The sequence below is a fragment of the Peromyscus leucopus genome, chromosome 12 (assembly GCF_004664715.2).
Source record: "Peromyscus leucopus breed LL Stock chromosome 12, UCI_PerLeu_2.1, whole genome shotgun sequence".
In the NCBI taxonomy this organism is placed as follows: domain Eukaryota; kingdom Metazoa; phylum Chordata; class Mammalia; order Rodentia; family Cricetidae; genus Peromyscus; species Peromyscus leucopus.
Window position 1 is genome coordinate 19189670 of NC_051073.1, and position 14084 is coordinate 19203753.

General features: G+C 35.4%; 1 protein-coding gene across 1 annotated transcript in view; it reads left to right on the forward strand.

Moving 5' to 3' along the window:
• The first annotated feature begins 9704 nt into the window (after positions 1-9704).
• The window catches only part of Tmprss15 (transmembrane serine protease 15), a 108522-nt gene continuing 104142 nt past the window's right edge, over positions 9705-14084 (forward strand). The window contains exons 1-3 of the mRNA XM_028882121.2: positions 9705-10002; positions 12866-12996; positions 13252-13319. Coding sequence (XP_028737954.1) covers positions 9855-10002; positions 12866-12996; positions 13252-13319 — 347 coding nt within the window. The 5' untranslated portion in view covers positions 9705-9854. The remainder of the gene's footprint in view (positions 10003-12865; positions 12997-13251; positions 13320-14084) is intronic.

The following is a 14084-nucleotide window of genomic DNA, read 5'->3' on the forward strand; positions in this document are numbered from 1 at the left end:
CATGTCAGAGCAACTGTGAATCAGAGAGCTAGGGTATACAGCAATCAACAGCCCCACTGAAGGGTCCATTCTGGCTTCCACCAGGCCCTATTGCTCAATGACTTGTTTGTTACAGAAGCCCACAGGCTCCAGGTCATGACCTACTATTTAAACCATTCACTGGAGGCCATTTAAAATCCAAACCAAAATAAGCCTATATAAAAAAAGTCACTAAACATCGCATAACCTCTCTAAAAACATATTGTTAGAAATATAACTCAATGTGCAGTTATCCCATTTAGTTCTCTAATAAGCTCTACATGATTTGTCTCTGTCATTAAATTTAGAGTTATTCAATGCAATTAAAAACACTAGCTAGCTTCCTGTTACCATGTGTTATTTTAATTTCAATGTTAATGGTCTTAGTTTTAGCAGTCACGGCATGATCATGGAAGCCTTAACTAAGCACATAATTTAGGGTACAACATTATGTTATTTAAGAAAAATTTACATAATCAGCCACTATGTTCTATGAGCTGGCATAAAGGTAAGTAAATAATATTTATATAAAATTATGTAAAGATACATAAATAATATTCATATAAAACTATGTATTACCCCAATACAAACTAATCTATACAATATCTTACTACTCTCCAGTGAACTTATTTCAGTGTTACATAAAATAATTTAGTTTGAAAAACTTGGTTGAGAGTTTTAAGGCATAAATCAGAACAGAAAACTTGTTTTCTTAACTAAATGGTACCTTAATTATCTCTAACACTGTTCTTTCATTTAGGAAGAAGAAAAAAAGGATAAGCTCTTGGGCTTGTTTTAATGAAAAGACAGAAAACTTAGCAAGTAGATGTGGAAAACTTGTTCTATGCAAAGAATAAAACTGGATGTAACACTTTGGAAATGATAGCAGGCCAATTAGAGAAATAGAATGCTGAGAAAATTTGACAAGTAGGCTCACTCTTTTTCAATATCAAAAAAAAAAAAATTGACCTCCAGGCAATAAGATGATTAAAGTTAAAAAGTATCATGGTGAGAAGATAAACCCTGCCTGAGCTACAGATGCAGCTGGCACAACAATGTAAAATCATGGGGTTGAGAATTGGTTAGGATCCTGGATACACAGGGGGTTTCTTTGAAAATGACCTAAACTAGCAGCTGATAGGGAAGACCATGCTGATATTTTTTCAAAGCTCCCTACTAACCAACTAAGACGCTATGAAAAGTGTGGTAACCCCTACTAGGAAAAACCAATCTCTCCCAGCCTAGTTCATTTTTCTTTCCTGAAATGCAGGTCTATTTTTGAATACTTCCATGAATAGAGTTCTTTCCTTCAGAACAGTTAAGTGCTGGTGCTATGCAGTTCAGCGTGTTCTGGTACAATACCCTTTATTCAAAACTTTTATAATCCACTTTACAGATAAAAGTAGATTGGGGAGATAGGCTTGGTGAGAGTGACTTTCATGTCGCAAGGCAGGAAGCTGCATGTGGAGCCTGAACAAAGCTGGAAGAGTTGGGAAGAAGAATTTGCATCGGCAGAGAGAAAGTAAATATGGTCTCATTGCAGTCAGATGGGAGGAGAGGATTGAAAAATGCTGCAATGAGAGAGAAAGGTCAAGGGGAGCTCAGAGGGAAAGATCTTAAGAATGTATTTTAAAAGACATCATCCCACACAGATGAGTTTCAGGTGAATATCTGAAACATGAGATTTTCTTTTGAATGTGAAGGCATAGGAATCATATGCTGTCTTTTGGAGGAGCCACTAAAATTACAAAGTCAAAGTCATAAAATTTTAAAAGTGAAGGGGATTTTGAAAATCAGTAACTTTGGTCTGCAGACGAGAAAATGGAAGCACAGAGTTTTTCTGAAGATTCTCAAGTCAAACAGTAAAGGTCAGAGGCTCTGTAGGGACAGCCTTGTATCAGCATATGTAGGGCTTTTGTACGTTTTTTATCGCGTCATACCACCTTGTTGAACAGCAACTACGTCGCCCACCAGTTGAGTGAGCTTTGACACTCACACCGTGTCTTCTGTCTACCGCATATTTAAGGGCAGTCCTGACTCCTAAACTGAACACAGACAGGGAACACAGGTATGGTTTGAGAAGACTACAGTAGCAGCAAGACAATGGGACTGATTTCAGTTTTCCAACATCCACTTGTAAAACTGTATTCTGCCACATGTGGGATTGGTGTAGTGTCTTTCAAACTGTTAATTAGCTGAACACTATGGCCCTTTCTAGATTGTCATGACCTGAAAACTGTGACATGAAACACAAATCAATTTTCACATGTAGTTTTAATAGAATAAAACCAATACCATCTTTAGATGTTGGAGGCAGACATTGAATTGGATAGGCATTTTGTTAATGTGTAGTTGATGGTGAAGCACAATATATTTATGTCCTCTCTAAAATCCACCCAATTGTAAAAACCGAATTACAACCCAGTGAAAAGCCCATCATGAAAGGACAAAGAGAAATACAAGTAAACAGGCCAAAAGAAGAAAAAGAAAAGAAAAGAAAAACAAAGTACATGTGTACGATTTATCCAAAAATAAGAACATAAAGGATCTATGGGTGGGAGAGATGTCTCAGCAGTTAAGAGCTCTTACTGTTCTTCCTCTTGCAAAGGATGATGGGCTCCCAGGACCCAAGTCTAATGGCTTACAACATCTGTAATGTTCTCTGCAGGGGGTCTAATGCACTCTCCTGCTACTGGTCTCTCTGGGTACCTGCACACATGTGCCCACACATGTGCAGAAATGAAAATAAAATTTTTAATGGCTTTTAGAGATTGGTTCGATGTATTTGAGTGTGTTGCCTGCACATATGTAAGTACACACAGTGCCAGGGGAGGCTAGAGGATTCAGTGAAAGCCCTGGGATTGGGGAAGGTTCTAAGCCTGCCTGTGGGTGCTGGAAACTGAAACCTATCATATCCAAGCACAGCTCTTGCTTGCTCAGCCATCTCTCTGGCCAGATGAAAATCTTTAAGAGTAATTCTTCTCTTTTATTGAAAATAGATTATTTTTATAAAGTGTATTCTGATTACGGTTCCCCCTCCCCCTTCTCCTCCTAGTTGCTTCCCTTCTCTCCCTTTCTGTCTCTCTTTAGAACACAGGCATCTAAGGATAATAAGAAAATCAGATAAGATAAATCAGAACAAAACAAATGCCAATGTGATGAAACAACCAAGCAAAGAAAAAAGCCAAAGAAAAAGCACATGAAATACATACAAAGGCAGATACACACATGTTCACACACAAAAGGATCCCATAAAAACCCCAAACTAGAACCATAATATGTATTCTAATAACCTATAATGCAGAAAAAAAAAATAAATAAAGTCCTGACAACATTATGAGACAAAGAACCTCCAAAGATGCCATTGAGGGTTTTTGTTTGTTTGTTTGTTTGTTTGTTTTGGGGGGATTGTGTTTTTGTTTTTGTTGTTGCTGGTGGTGGTGGTGGTGGTGGTGGTGTGTGTGTGTGTGTTGGCCATCTACTGCTGGGCACTGGGCCTACCCTTAAGGGCTATAAATTGGAGACAGCTTCTGGGTTAAAGATGAGGTCTCTAAGACCTCTGTGGTGAAGACCCCTATGTGAAAGCTGCCTTGATCTCTGTGAGTTCAATGGTGCTCCTGCCAGGTTGTGACTAGAAGGCCTTGATTCTGTCCTCCACCCCTCTGGCTCTTACACTCTTTCTGACTCCTCTTCCACAGGGTTCCTTGAGCCTTGAAGTAGTAAAGTTTGAAGGAAACGTACCTTTTATGGACAAGTGTTCCAAGGTCTCTCACTCTCTGCATATTGTCTGGCTGTGGGTCTGTATTTGTTCTTACCTCCTGCAGGAGAAAGCTTCTCTGATAATGGCTGAGCAATGCACTGATCTGTTGAGTATAGCGCAATGTTGTTAGGAGTCATTTTATTGGTAAGTTCCTTTAGTAGAACAGTAGTATTTCATTTTCCCCTAAGTCTCCGTCCTGTCTAACTTGCAGATTCTTAGCCACCCAAACAGTATTGGGTATGGGTTCCATCTTATGGAGTGGGCCTTAACACAAATCAGAATTTTGTTTGTTATACCCACAGCTTTGTGCCACTATTACACCAGTGTGTCTTGCAGACAGGTCACTCACTCCCAAACTTGCTTTTTGGTCATGGTGCTTTGTTGCCTCAATAGAAACCCTAACTAAGACACCTTTCTTCTTTGGTAGCATACAGAGTACCTTCCAGTATCATGAATACTAGTCCATAGCAGTGAAAACTCTGTGTAGGTACCAGCTTGATTTCTCCATATTGAATAAGCTGTACAGGTGTTGTTTTCAGCAATAGGGGCTGTCTGTCAGTTTGTGGAGAAACACCAATAGCATGGATTGTTTGGGGTTCAGGTGTGGTCCCTTTGGCCAACAACTCATTTAGAAGTAACTTGTTCCCAATACTGGGAGTTTCATTTGGTGATGAGAAATGTCCAGTTGAGAACCTCTCTTCCCTGTTACTTGGCAATTTCATTTAGACCACCTACATATATGTACATATTTAGGAAGCTTCTACTGTGAAAGGTTTCCATATTATGCATCAAATTCCTCTTAGTTTTAGCTGTCCCTTACCTTATTCCTCTCAGAAGCCCCTCTTCCCTTCTCCTCCTACTTACTCTGTTTCCTCTTCCTAGGCAGATCTATGTCTCCTCCCTAGCCCATTACCCTCTAACATCTGTGGTTATATGGATTATGATTCAACAGATAAAGTGCGAGAGAGAGACAGAGAGAGAGAGAGAGACAGAGAGAGAGAGAGAGAGAGAGAGAGAGAGAGAGAGAGAGAGAGAGAGAGAGAGAACTTGCCTTATTTGTCTTTCTGAGTCTGGGATAAATCACTCAGGATGACTTTTTCATTTACCTGTGAATTTCATAATTATATTTTTATAACAGCTGAGTAATATCCTGTTGTGTAAATGTACCACATTTTCTTTATCCATACATCCATTCATTGACATCTGAGGAAAAGGCAGGTGAGATGATTCAGGACTAGCAGGCTCAGTGTCTGTTGCTGGTGTCAGTAACTAGGCTAGGAAACCACAGATCCTGCCATTTCCTAGAGATTCTAATTAATGTATAAAGGATATTTGGTGGTAATTCTAACCAAGCAAGTGAAAGACGTGTAAAATAAAACCTTTAATACATTGAAGAAGATATCTCAAGATGGAAAAATCTACCATGCTCATGGATCAGTGGGATTAATATAATAAAAATGGTTATCCTACTAAAAGCAATGTACAGATTCCCTTTTGCTCAAGCTGCTTGCAAATTTAAATTGCTTTTCTGAAAACTGCAACATGGTACTGAAAATTTTAACTCTTGACAAGAAGAAGAACCTTGTTGATGTTTCAATATTCTCTTTTGAAGAATGTCCTTATGATTCTGGATTTGTTCAGTTTCTGTTGTCATGTCCCATTTTTCATCTCTAAGCTTGTTAATTTGAATCTTTTCTCTGGCTTTCATTTAATTTGGTTAAAGGGGTATCAATCTCATTGATTTTCTAAAAAAAAAAAAAAAAAAAAAAAAAAAAAAAACCCACTTATTTGTTACATTGATTTTTTGTCCTGTTTGTTCATTTGTTTGTTGTTTCTATTTTATTGATCTCAGGCCCAAGTTGATTTCTTGCCATCTAGTCTTTTGGGGTATTATTTCTCCTCTTTGATATAAAGCCTTCAGGTGTATTTAACTAGTATGATATCTTTCCATTTTTTTTTTAAATGCGGGCACTTATTGCTATGACCTTGATGCTTAGAACAGCCTTCATTATGTCCAATAAATTTAGGTAGGTTGTGTTTTCATTTTATTCGATTTTAGAAAGTTCTTAATATCTTTCCCAATTTCAAGGTAGGCATATTTTTCATTCAGTAGTGAGTTGTTCAGTTTCCATGAGTTTGTAAGCTTTCTGTGGTTTCTGTTGTTGTTGATACCCAGTTTTAATCCTTAGTGGCCAGATAGGATGCAGGGTGTTATTTCAATTTTCTTTTATCTGTGGAGACTTGCTTTGTGTCCAAGTATGTTATTTGGTATTTTCCCTTGCAGCTTTAAATATTCTCTTTGTTCTGTACATTATGTATTTTGGTCATCATGTACTGTGGGAATTTCTTTATCCATTCTAATTCTACTTCCATGTCTTGTACTGTCTTATTCGTTTCATTCTACTGTTTGTGTTTCTGTAGATTTCAATAGTGGATTCATTCACATCTTCTTTAAGGACCTTGAAGATAGGGATGCTAGCTATTCTGAAGTCCTTGTGTTGTGCTTCAGCAATATTGCATTTCTGATGACACAATATAGTGGAGTTGCTTGGCTGTAGTGGAAATATATATTGTCTGAGCTGTTATTGATTGTGTTTTAGCGCTTGGCATTTAAAAATCTGGGTTTGAAATGATTGTAGTTCTTGGTAATGATATCTGGTCTTGTTCTTGCTGGGTAGCGCATAGACCCCAGGGAATGGAGAAGGACAGGCCACAGAAGACAGCATTTGACAAAGCTGGAAATAAGACTGATGGATTACAATTGGAGGACAGGAATTTTTCCTCTAACAAACAAGGAATGCCACTTTCTTGCAGTGCCATATTTTTAATGTTTTTGGTCAATTTCTTATATTAATTAGATTTCTATACTTATAGCAACCTTTGTATTTATATGCATTTTTTCTTTTCTATTTTGCTTGTTTTTGGTGGTATTGGGGTGGTTTTGTTTTGTTTTATTACGTTATGTTTTTTCATTTTTGTCAATTTTATCCTACCTGTACTAACTAAAAGAATTAGAAATTCTTTTCTAAATTTCCTCAATTCTTTTTTAAATTGTGTATCCTTATACCAAGCAGCAGATTCCACAGTGTCATTTTTTCAGCAAATGCATGACATACTTTGAGCATATTTACTCCGTACTAACCTATATACCCCCCTTCTCTCTTCCTGCTCCTTTTCTTTCTTTTCCAAATTCTATCCTTTCTATCTTCTATGAATATTCTGAATATTTAGCATGCAATGTAAAAATCCTCAATCACATGAATTTTCTGTCATTCCTATAGCTTCTCATAAATGCCCCCACCCTTTCCCAGCCAGGACAAGATGAACATGCCACAGGGAAAAGGGAGTTCTTGAGTCACTCTCCCACAATGAACATGGCTGTGTGTTGACTGATGATCCCTCTTGCTACTGTAACTAGGAGACCTTTGAGCCTGCTCTGTTGGCTCCCAAAGGCACTGACGAGATACTCTTCCAGGTGCCTGTGGACTTGAGCACACCCAGGCAGCACTGACTTTATTTCCTGTGTGCAATTTTTAATGTCATCATTTCCCTAGTGGATTTTCTAAATATTCATGTTAAAACAGTGGTCTAATTCCTATTTTTGTTACAAACAGACACAGAAAGATGTTCTCACAACCAGTTCTCTGGCTTTGACTTTGGTTTGGATTTTTTTTTAAGGATTTTTGAGTTATTATTGAGTAAATTTATCAGCATCATTCTCCCTGTTTTATGCTATTATTTAAAACTCAATTGAAACTGTCAAAAAACCCTACATTTTTCTTCTGGATTTATATATAGTTCTCATGTATATTTACTCCACCTTGAAATTATTCATCCTAAGGCTGTGAGATAATGATCTAATTTTATTTATTTTGCTGATGGATAAGAAATCAACTCAGTCCCATTCCTTGAATAGCGATTCTTCCTCATGTATTAACAATAACACTATGTTTAATGTATGATGTTTCGCATGCACAAATCAAGTTATTTCTGGGCTCTTTGTTCTACATCGAGTTGAATTTCTGATCCGTCACTGATTCTACACTCCCATCATTACATCTCTGCAGTGACTGCTGTTATCTGATAGGGTGGCTCTGATTTTATTTTAATAGCTGGCTTTGTACATTTCAAGACATGATATATTAGTTCTCACATGCACTTGTTTAATTTCAGACTGTCTTTCATAAATTATTGTCTTTAACAAGATATTCTTCCATGTATTTATTTGCACACACTAAACTCATATATATATATATATCATGTGAAAAGAATTTGTTTTCTTTTTGTTTCCCCACCCTCCTCTTTTCCCAGTCCCTCCCAGTCACACACCACCCCCTGCCCTGCTGTTTCCACCCTCCCCTCTGATCCATTCTGTTGCTGGAGGGCTTCTCTCCAGATCCCACCAAGCCCCGCAGTCCCACAACCCACATATAAAATAATCACTCAGACACTTATATTACTTATAAACTGTATGGCTATGGCAGGCTTCTTGCTAACTGTTCTTATATCTTAAATTAACCCATTTCTATAAATCTATACCTTGCCACATGGCTCGTGGCTTACTGGCATCTTTACATGCTGCTTGTCCTGGCGGTGGCTGGCAGTGTCTCTCCCTCCTTCTTCCTGTTCCCTCAATTCTCCTCTCTCCTTGTCCCGCCTATACTTTCTGCCTGGTCACTGGCCAGTGTTTTATTTATATAGAGCGATATCCACAGCAGCATTCCTCCTATTTCTGTTCAGAAAAGGGCAGTTGTCCCATGGATATCAACAAAACGTGGCATATCAAGTTACAGTAAGACTAAGTACACCCCCATGTATTAAGGCTGGGCAAGGTGACCCAGTATGAAAAGTAGGTTCCAAATTTGAACTTTTGTATTATATCTGAACCTAAATATATCCCTTTGGATTTTCAATTTCGTATTTTATGTGTCATTTCTACACTTGTAATAGAGCTCACAAACTCAATATTATCTAGCAGAATTAAAAGTATATGGCTTACTCCAAAATAAAGTAGATACAATTGATTGATTGGATAGTTGATTGATTGCTTTATGTACTGGTCTCATTACTATGCAAGCTAAAAAAAGTTCCAACTGCACACTCCACTTTAATTATAAGAAAAGTTTCATTTTTTCCTGGAAAGCACAGGTCTACAGTTACAGCTAAGGACATTTTAACCTGTTCTCTTGTTCTATCTTAAGATGATAAAGTATACAATTATATGAGCAGGTCTCCTCTGCCTAGCATAGTTTCTTAAAATAGAAATAAACACTCTGTTTTCTTAGGATGAGTAATCCCAGGAACTGATAACTGCTTATGTCATGTAGAGTAGCCATATGATGCCTAAGTGGACTTTCCTTTAAGTAAAATCAATACTACCTTATGTTGTATAACTTCAAGAGTGACATCATAAAGTTCACAAGACTTCTGTTTATTTCAATAATATATCTATGTACCCATGCGTACACATAAGAGAAAGGGGGAAGTAAGAATGGAGAAACAGAGGAGTAGAATAGGACACTATACATCTATGCTATACATCTATGTATGTTATGGTTTGATGTTTTTACCTTCCTACTGAAGAATACTTATAATTATGACCTGAGTCACAGGGTAGAAGGTTGATCTGTTAGGAACACTTATGCAAATATCAAGTGTATTTCCCTAATGACCAATTCGTCTATCATCATTTTCAGATTTTTTAATAGTTCTCAAGGAGATTAAGGGTCAACTTTTTTTTTTTGTTTATGGCATGCATTTCATTTCTCTTACCCTGACAAATGGCCTGTTCACATGATTGCAATTTACAACTTTAGGCATCTTTACTCACTGTATCTTCTTAAATATTAACCACCCCTTTTGATACTGACTGTATGGAGACATCATTTCCAGAGGGATACACACAGCACATTCACCCTGAAGACTGCCGATGCTAGTTTGAGTGTTTGATGCCTTTAGAATCCTTAGGAACTTGAGAGATTTTACTTTACAGTTAGTATTAAAATATCAGTTTCGCTGATGTGGAAAACTGTAGTCTCTCATAGTTTCTAAATTATCCATCTTTCAAAAATAAAAAATGAAGTCAAACAAAAATGTGGACGCTGCAGGACGTCATTCTATCAGCCTTTTTGAGGCAATGCTCTCAGCTCTGTTCGTGATGCTCATGGTGCTCAGTGCTGGGTTAACTGCAGTATCCTGGCTGGCAATCAAGGAATCAGAAACAAGTAAGTCATGCACTTAAACAAGGTTCTAAGTCAACCTTTGCTGTAATTGATTCATTACTTTGGCTACACCACAGGATATTTTTGTTTCATGTAAGTGATTCTAGAGACTTTAATTCACAGAATATTAACAAAAATCAGTTGGTATGTCATTTCAAATAATCCCAAATTCAAATTCAGGAATAAAGTATTTTACTTTTTTTTACAAAATGATATTCAGTTTTTCATTTCACTATATATTAGAGTAGGTTTCATAGCCTGTACACTCATGGTGATAAAAATGAAACCATATACATATTAAAATATCATGGACTGTACAAGCTCATACATATGAAGAGTAAATGAACACAACTGTCCATTTATATAAAATAATATCTTTATTCTGTTTTTTGGCCTCAAATGTTGCTAATAAATTTGAGTAAACAAATTCAAACATAAATACATAAATATAGATACATAAGAATTTCATTCTGCTCGAGGAGTAATGTGATAATAAAAAAGAAAGAAATTAAAACATTATTGTGTAGAACTATGCTAATATGGGCCAAAAGCTTTTCAAAGACATTCAAATATAATGTCATGATGTCACAAATCTTTGACTTCATTTTACTGGTGTCTCACTATTCATGTTATGAATCTGAAACAAAGAGCTTGAGAACTAGCTTGCTTAAGTTGGAAACATTTGGTACATAGATGACATCGGATTTCAACCTGAACCCCAATTTTAAGATTTAACTCCTAATTACCACTTACTCACTTAGAAGACAAATAAATAAGTCAGAATCATCACAATAGCCTGGGTAGCAAAGTTTTTTTTCTATAAAATTTCATTTATATTTGAAAATGATGAACTGTATGTAGGCAAATTAACTCTAAAATCTCACAAGTAAGAGATTTTGCTTGTGAGTCACCTTCATTTTAATAAGTATTTTGGGATAAGCTATTTTCCCCTGACTAATAATGTTTGAATTTGAATGTAATAAAAAGCATTTATAGTTTTATAGAAATAATTTTAGTATAATCCATGATGATTTAAATGTTATATCTAGAGAGAATCTGCCTTTAAAATAAAGAATAAGTATTTGTAAGTACTTAGTATGAGCAATACACAAGTTTCACTTGGCTTGAGAAAAGTGGTGGTTCTAGGCTTATTTATATGCTTCAAATGACTTTTGAAAAAATAATTGTCAGTCTACTGGAATTTTTTTTTAGTTCATAAAGAATGTCATTTATTTATTCTATAATATGGACATTATTTGTAAATGTTGATGCAATATAATGAGTAATTACTCAAAATAAACAGAAATTTGACTTACTGATAATAAAACATTAGTGGAAATCAAATGTATTATAGTTATTTAATTTTTGCACTTATGGAAATATTGTAAAGTTTTAACATTTTTAATTGAAATAGATTTATATCATATTCATCTTATGTTTCTTCCCTCAAGCCTCTGCCTGATACCCTTCCTTGAAATCCTCTGAATTCCCCCAACTCTGAAATTGATAGCCTCTTCATGGTTATATGGTTATATACACATGTGTATATGTATATGTATATAATTTTAAAATGTAAAAATTATATAGAATACATAGATAGCTTTCACTGAACTTGTTATTTTCTTGGGCATGCATAGGAATTATCTCTATTAAAAAATTCACCTTGGTGTAATATTTTTCACACTGATGGTTTCTCCATCAACTTTCTAAATGCAGATCAGCTCCATACACAGACATACTAATAAAGGACTCCTAGTCTCCTTCATTCAGACATCTCTTAACTCTTTCATTGTTTTAAATATAATTTAACTTGTTCACAAAATGGAAATGACAGAAATAACAATAAGATACATATTTTTTAAGCTAAATGGAAATTTATTGAAATTTGAAATGTTCACTTTAATATTTTTCTGGACAGGAAAATTATGTGTCCAGGAGAGTTTGGAGGTTATAGTTAGTCAAACATATATTTAAATTTCACCTCCATCATTGCTCCTCTTTATTACATTAGGAAATTATGTCATTATAATCCCCCATTTCCCTGTTGAAGGAAAGAAAAAAATCTCATATCATGCCATTGTGAGAATTATTTAATTTTATTATTGCATTGACTAATGGCTTATTGTTTTGTGAGTTTAAGACAGAGTTATTCATTTTAAATACAAATATGTATCAAAGAAAATATTCAGATAAAGGATTGTTTAATTTGTTCACCACATCTTACATTATTTTCCCACTGAGACTGTATTTTCTACCTTGTTCTCAATAACTTCTCCAATGAAGACAGTTCCTGTCTCATGCCAAAAGTCATACATGCCAAGTTTATAATTAGTAGGATGTAAGAAGTAGCTTCAAAGCTGTGTTTCAAAGTTACACATGAACAGAAATCTTCACAGAAATTCACATGCAGAAAGCCAGCAGTGTCCTGGAGGCTTGGGGTCTAAGAAACATCTAACAGCAGCTACATAACTTTTAATGGTCCACTTCTCACTATGTTTTCCTGAATCACTTCCCGTAATTGGTAAAGTATGATTATGTCCTGTGACTTCCAACAGGAATCTCAATTTTAAAAGAAAATGGGGGGGGGGGAATGTATGGCTTGACTTCAAAGAAAGGAGGAAGAAACAAAGGGAGAGAAAAATAAGCCTATATTTTTTAGTCTTTTCAAATGACCAGACATGTAAAAATGGAAAGAGAGAGGGGAGTAGCTGGTTTTGAAAAAGGAGGATTACAAAGAAAAAACAAGAATTAAATAATTACAGGGAGAGTATATTAAATGAGTGTTGTTGCCCCTATATCATAAACTAGGATGCAATATTCTTTTCTATTCATAATCAGGGGCTTTGTTTCTTATTAATTCATCTAGGTGCAGAACTTGGAAAAAGTCATGAAGTCAGAGGGACATTTACAATAACATCGGGAGTGACATACAATCCTAATTTACAAGACAGACTCTCAGTGGATTTCAAAGTTCTTGCTTTTGACCTTCAGCAAATGGTAGGGGGCTGTCTCTCCACAGCTGGGTTAAAATCTCATAATCTATTTTATTAAGTCCTTTTTAAATGATACATACACCACATTTTTATGCTCAGAAAATATCAGTAAATGCATGCCATTTTCAGAATTTGTAATTGTATGAACCCAACCACCATGAAGATTTCCACAATTCTAAACAAATGGATTGCTTGCATTCTGTATAAAAAGTTGATAAAACATTAAATATTCAGTTTAATATATTTTTCTTCTTTTTAGATAGATGAGATCTTTGAATCAAGTAATCTGAAGAATGAATATAAGAAATCGAGGGTTTTTCAATTTGAGTGAGTATACTTGAAACCATTCTGATAGCACATTGCTCCCAGCCAATACTATGCTCAAATGTGTAGTGTCATTATGTGTAGGAAGAAAGAAATGTTTCCAACATTGTGTGAGTACTTGGAAATGTTTTCCAGAATTTTTTTTTTCCTTTTTAGTAAGAGATAATAGTAATACTTGATAATTAATATACTATCTGTTTCTCTTATGAGGGTAAAATTGTGGAGATGTGTGTAAGGATTAAAATTGAATATATGCACATGGTGATATAGTGCTTAATTTGTTAAGAACATGTGAAAGAAACTTCTTAGATATCAGTAAAATAATACGTCACCTAGTTTGGTTACATTGTAAATCAAAAAAGAAAAGAGATATGTTAACTTTTATACTTGGAGAAACAATGCTGTGATTGTAGCATCCTCTACCTGTTTCTGGCCTCTGTGGGCACATGCGCGTGCGCTCACACACACACATACACACACACACACACACACACACACACATGCACTTACACTAAATAAGTAAATACTTATAATTTCAATGTTCAATAAGTTAATGAGTCTCAGATGAATAGGATAATATGTAATTTCACTATGGATACTTCAATCTAGAGTATGTATTGGTGTGTAGGTATATTAAGCTATACTCTCTATATATAGCATTTCCTGTAAGAATATTTACTATGAGATTTAACCTGTTGAATCATTGTGACTATAAACGAAAGGACTTCCTATCATGTCTTCTTGCTTATGTCACAGTGAATCTAATGA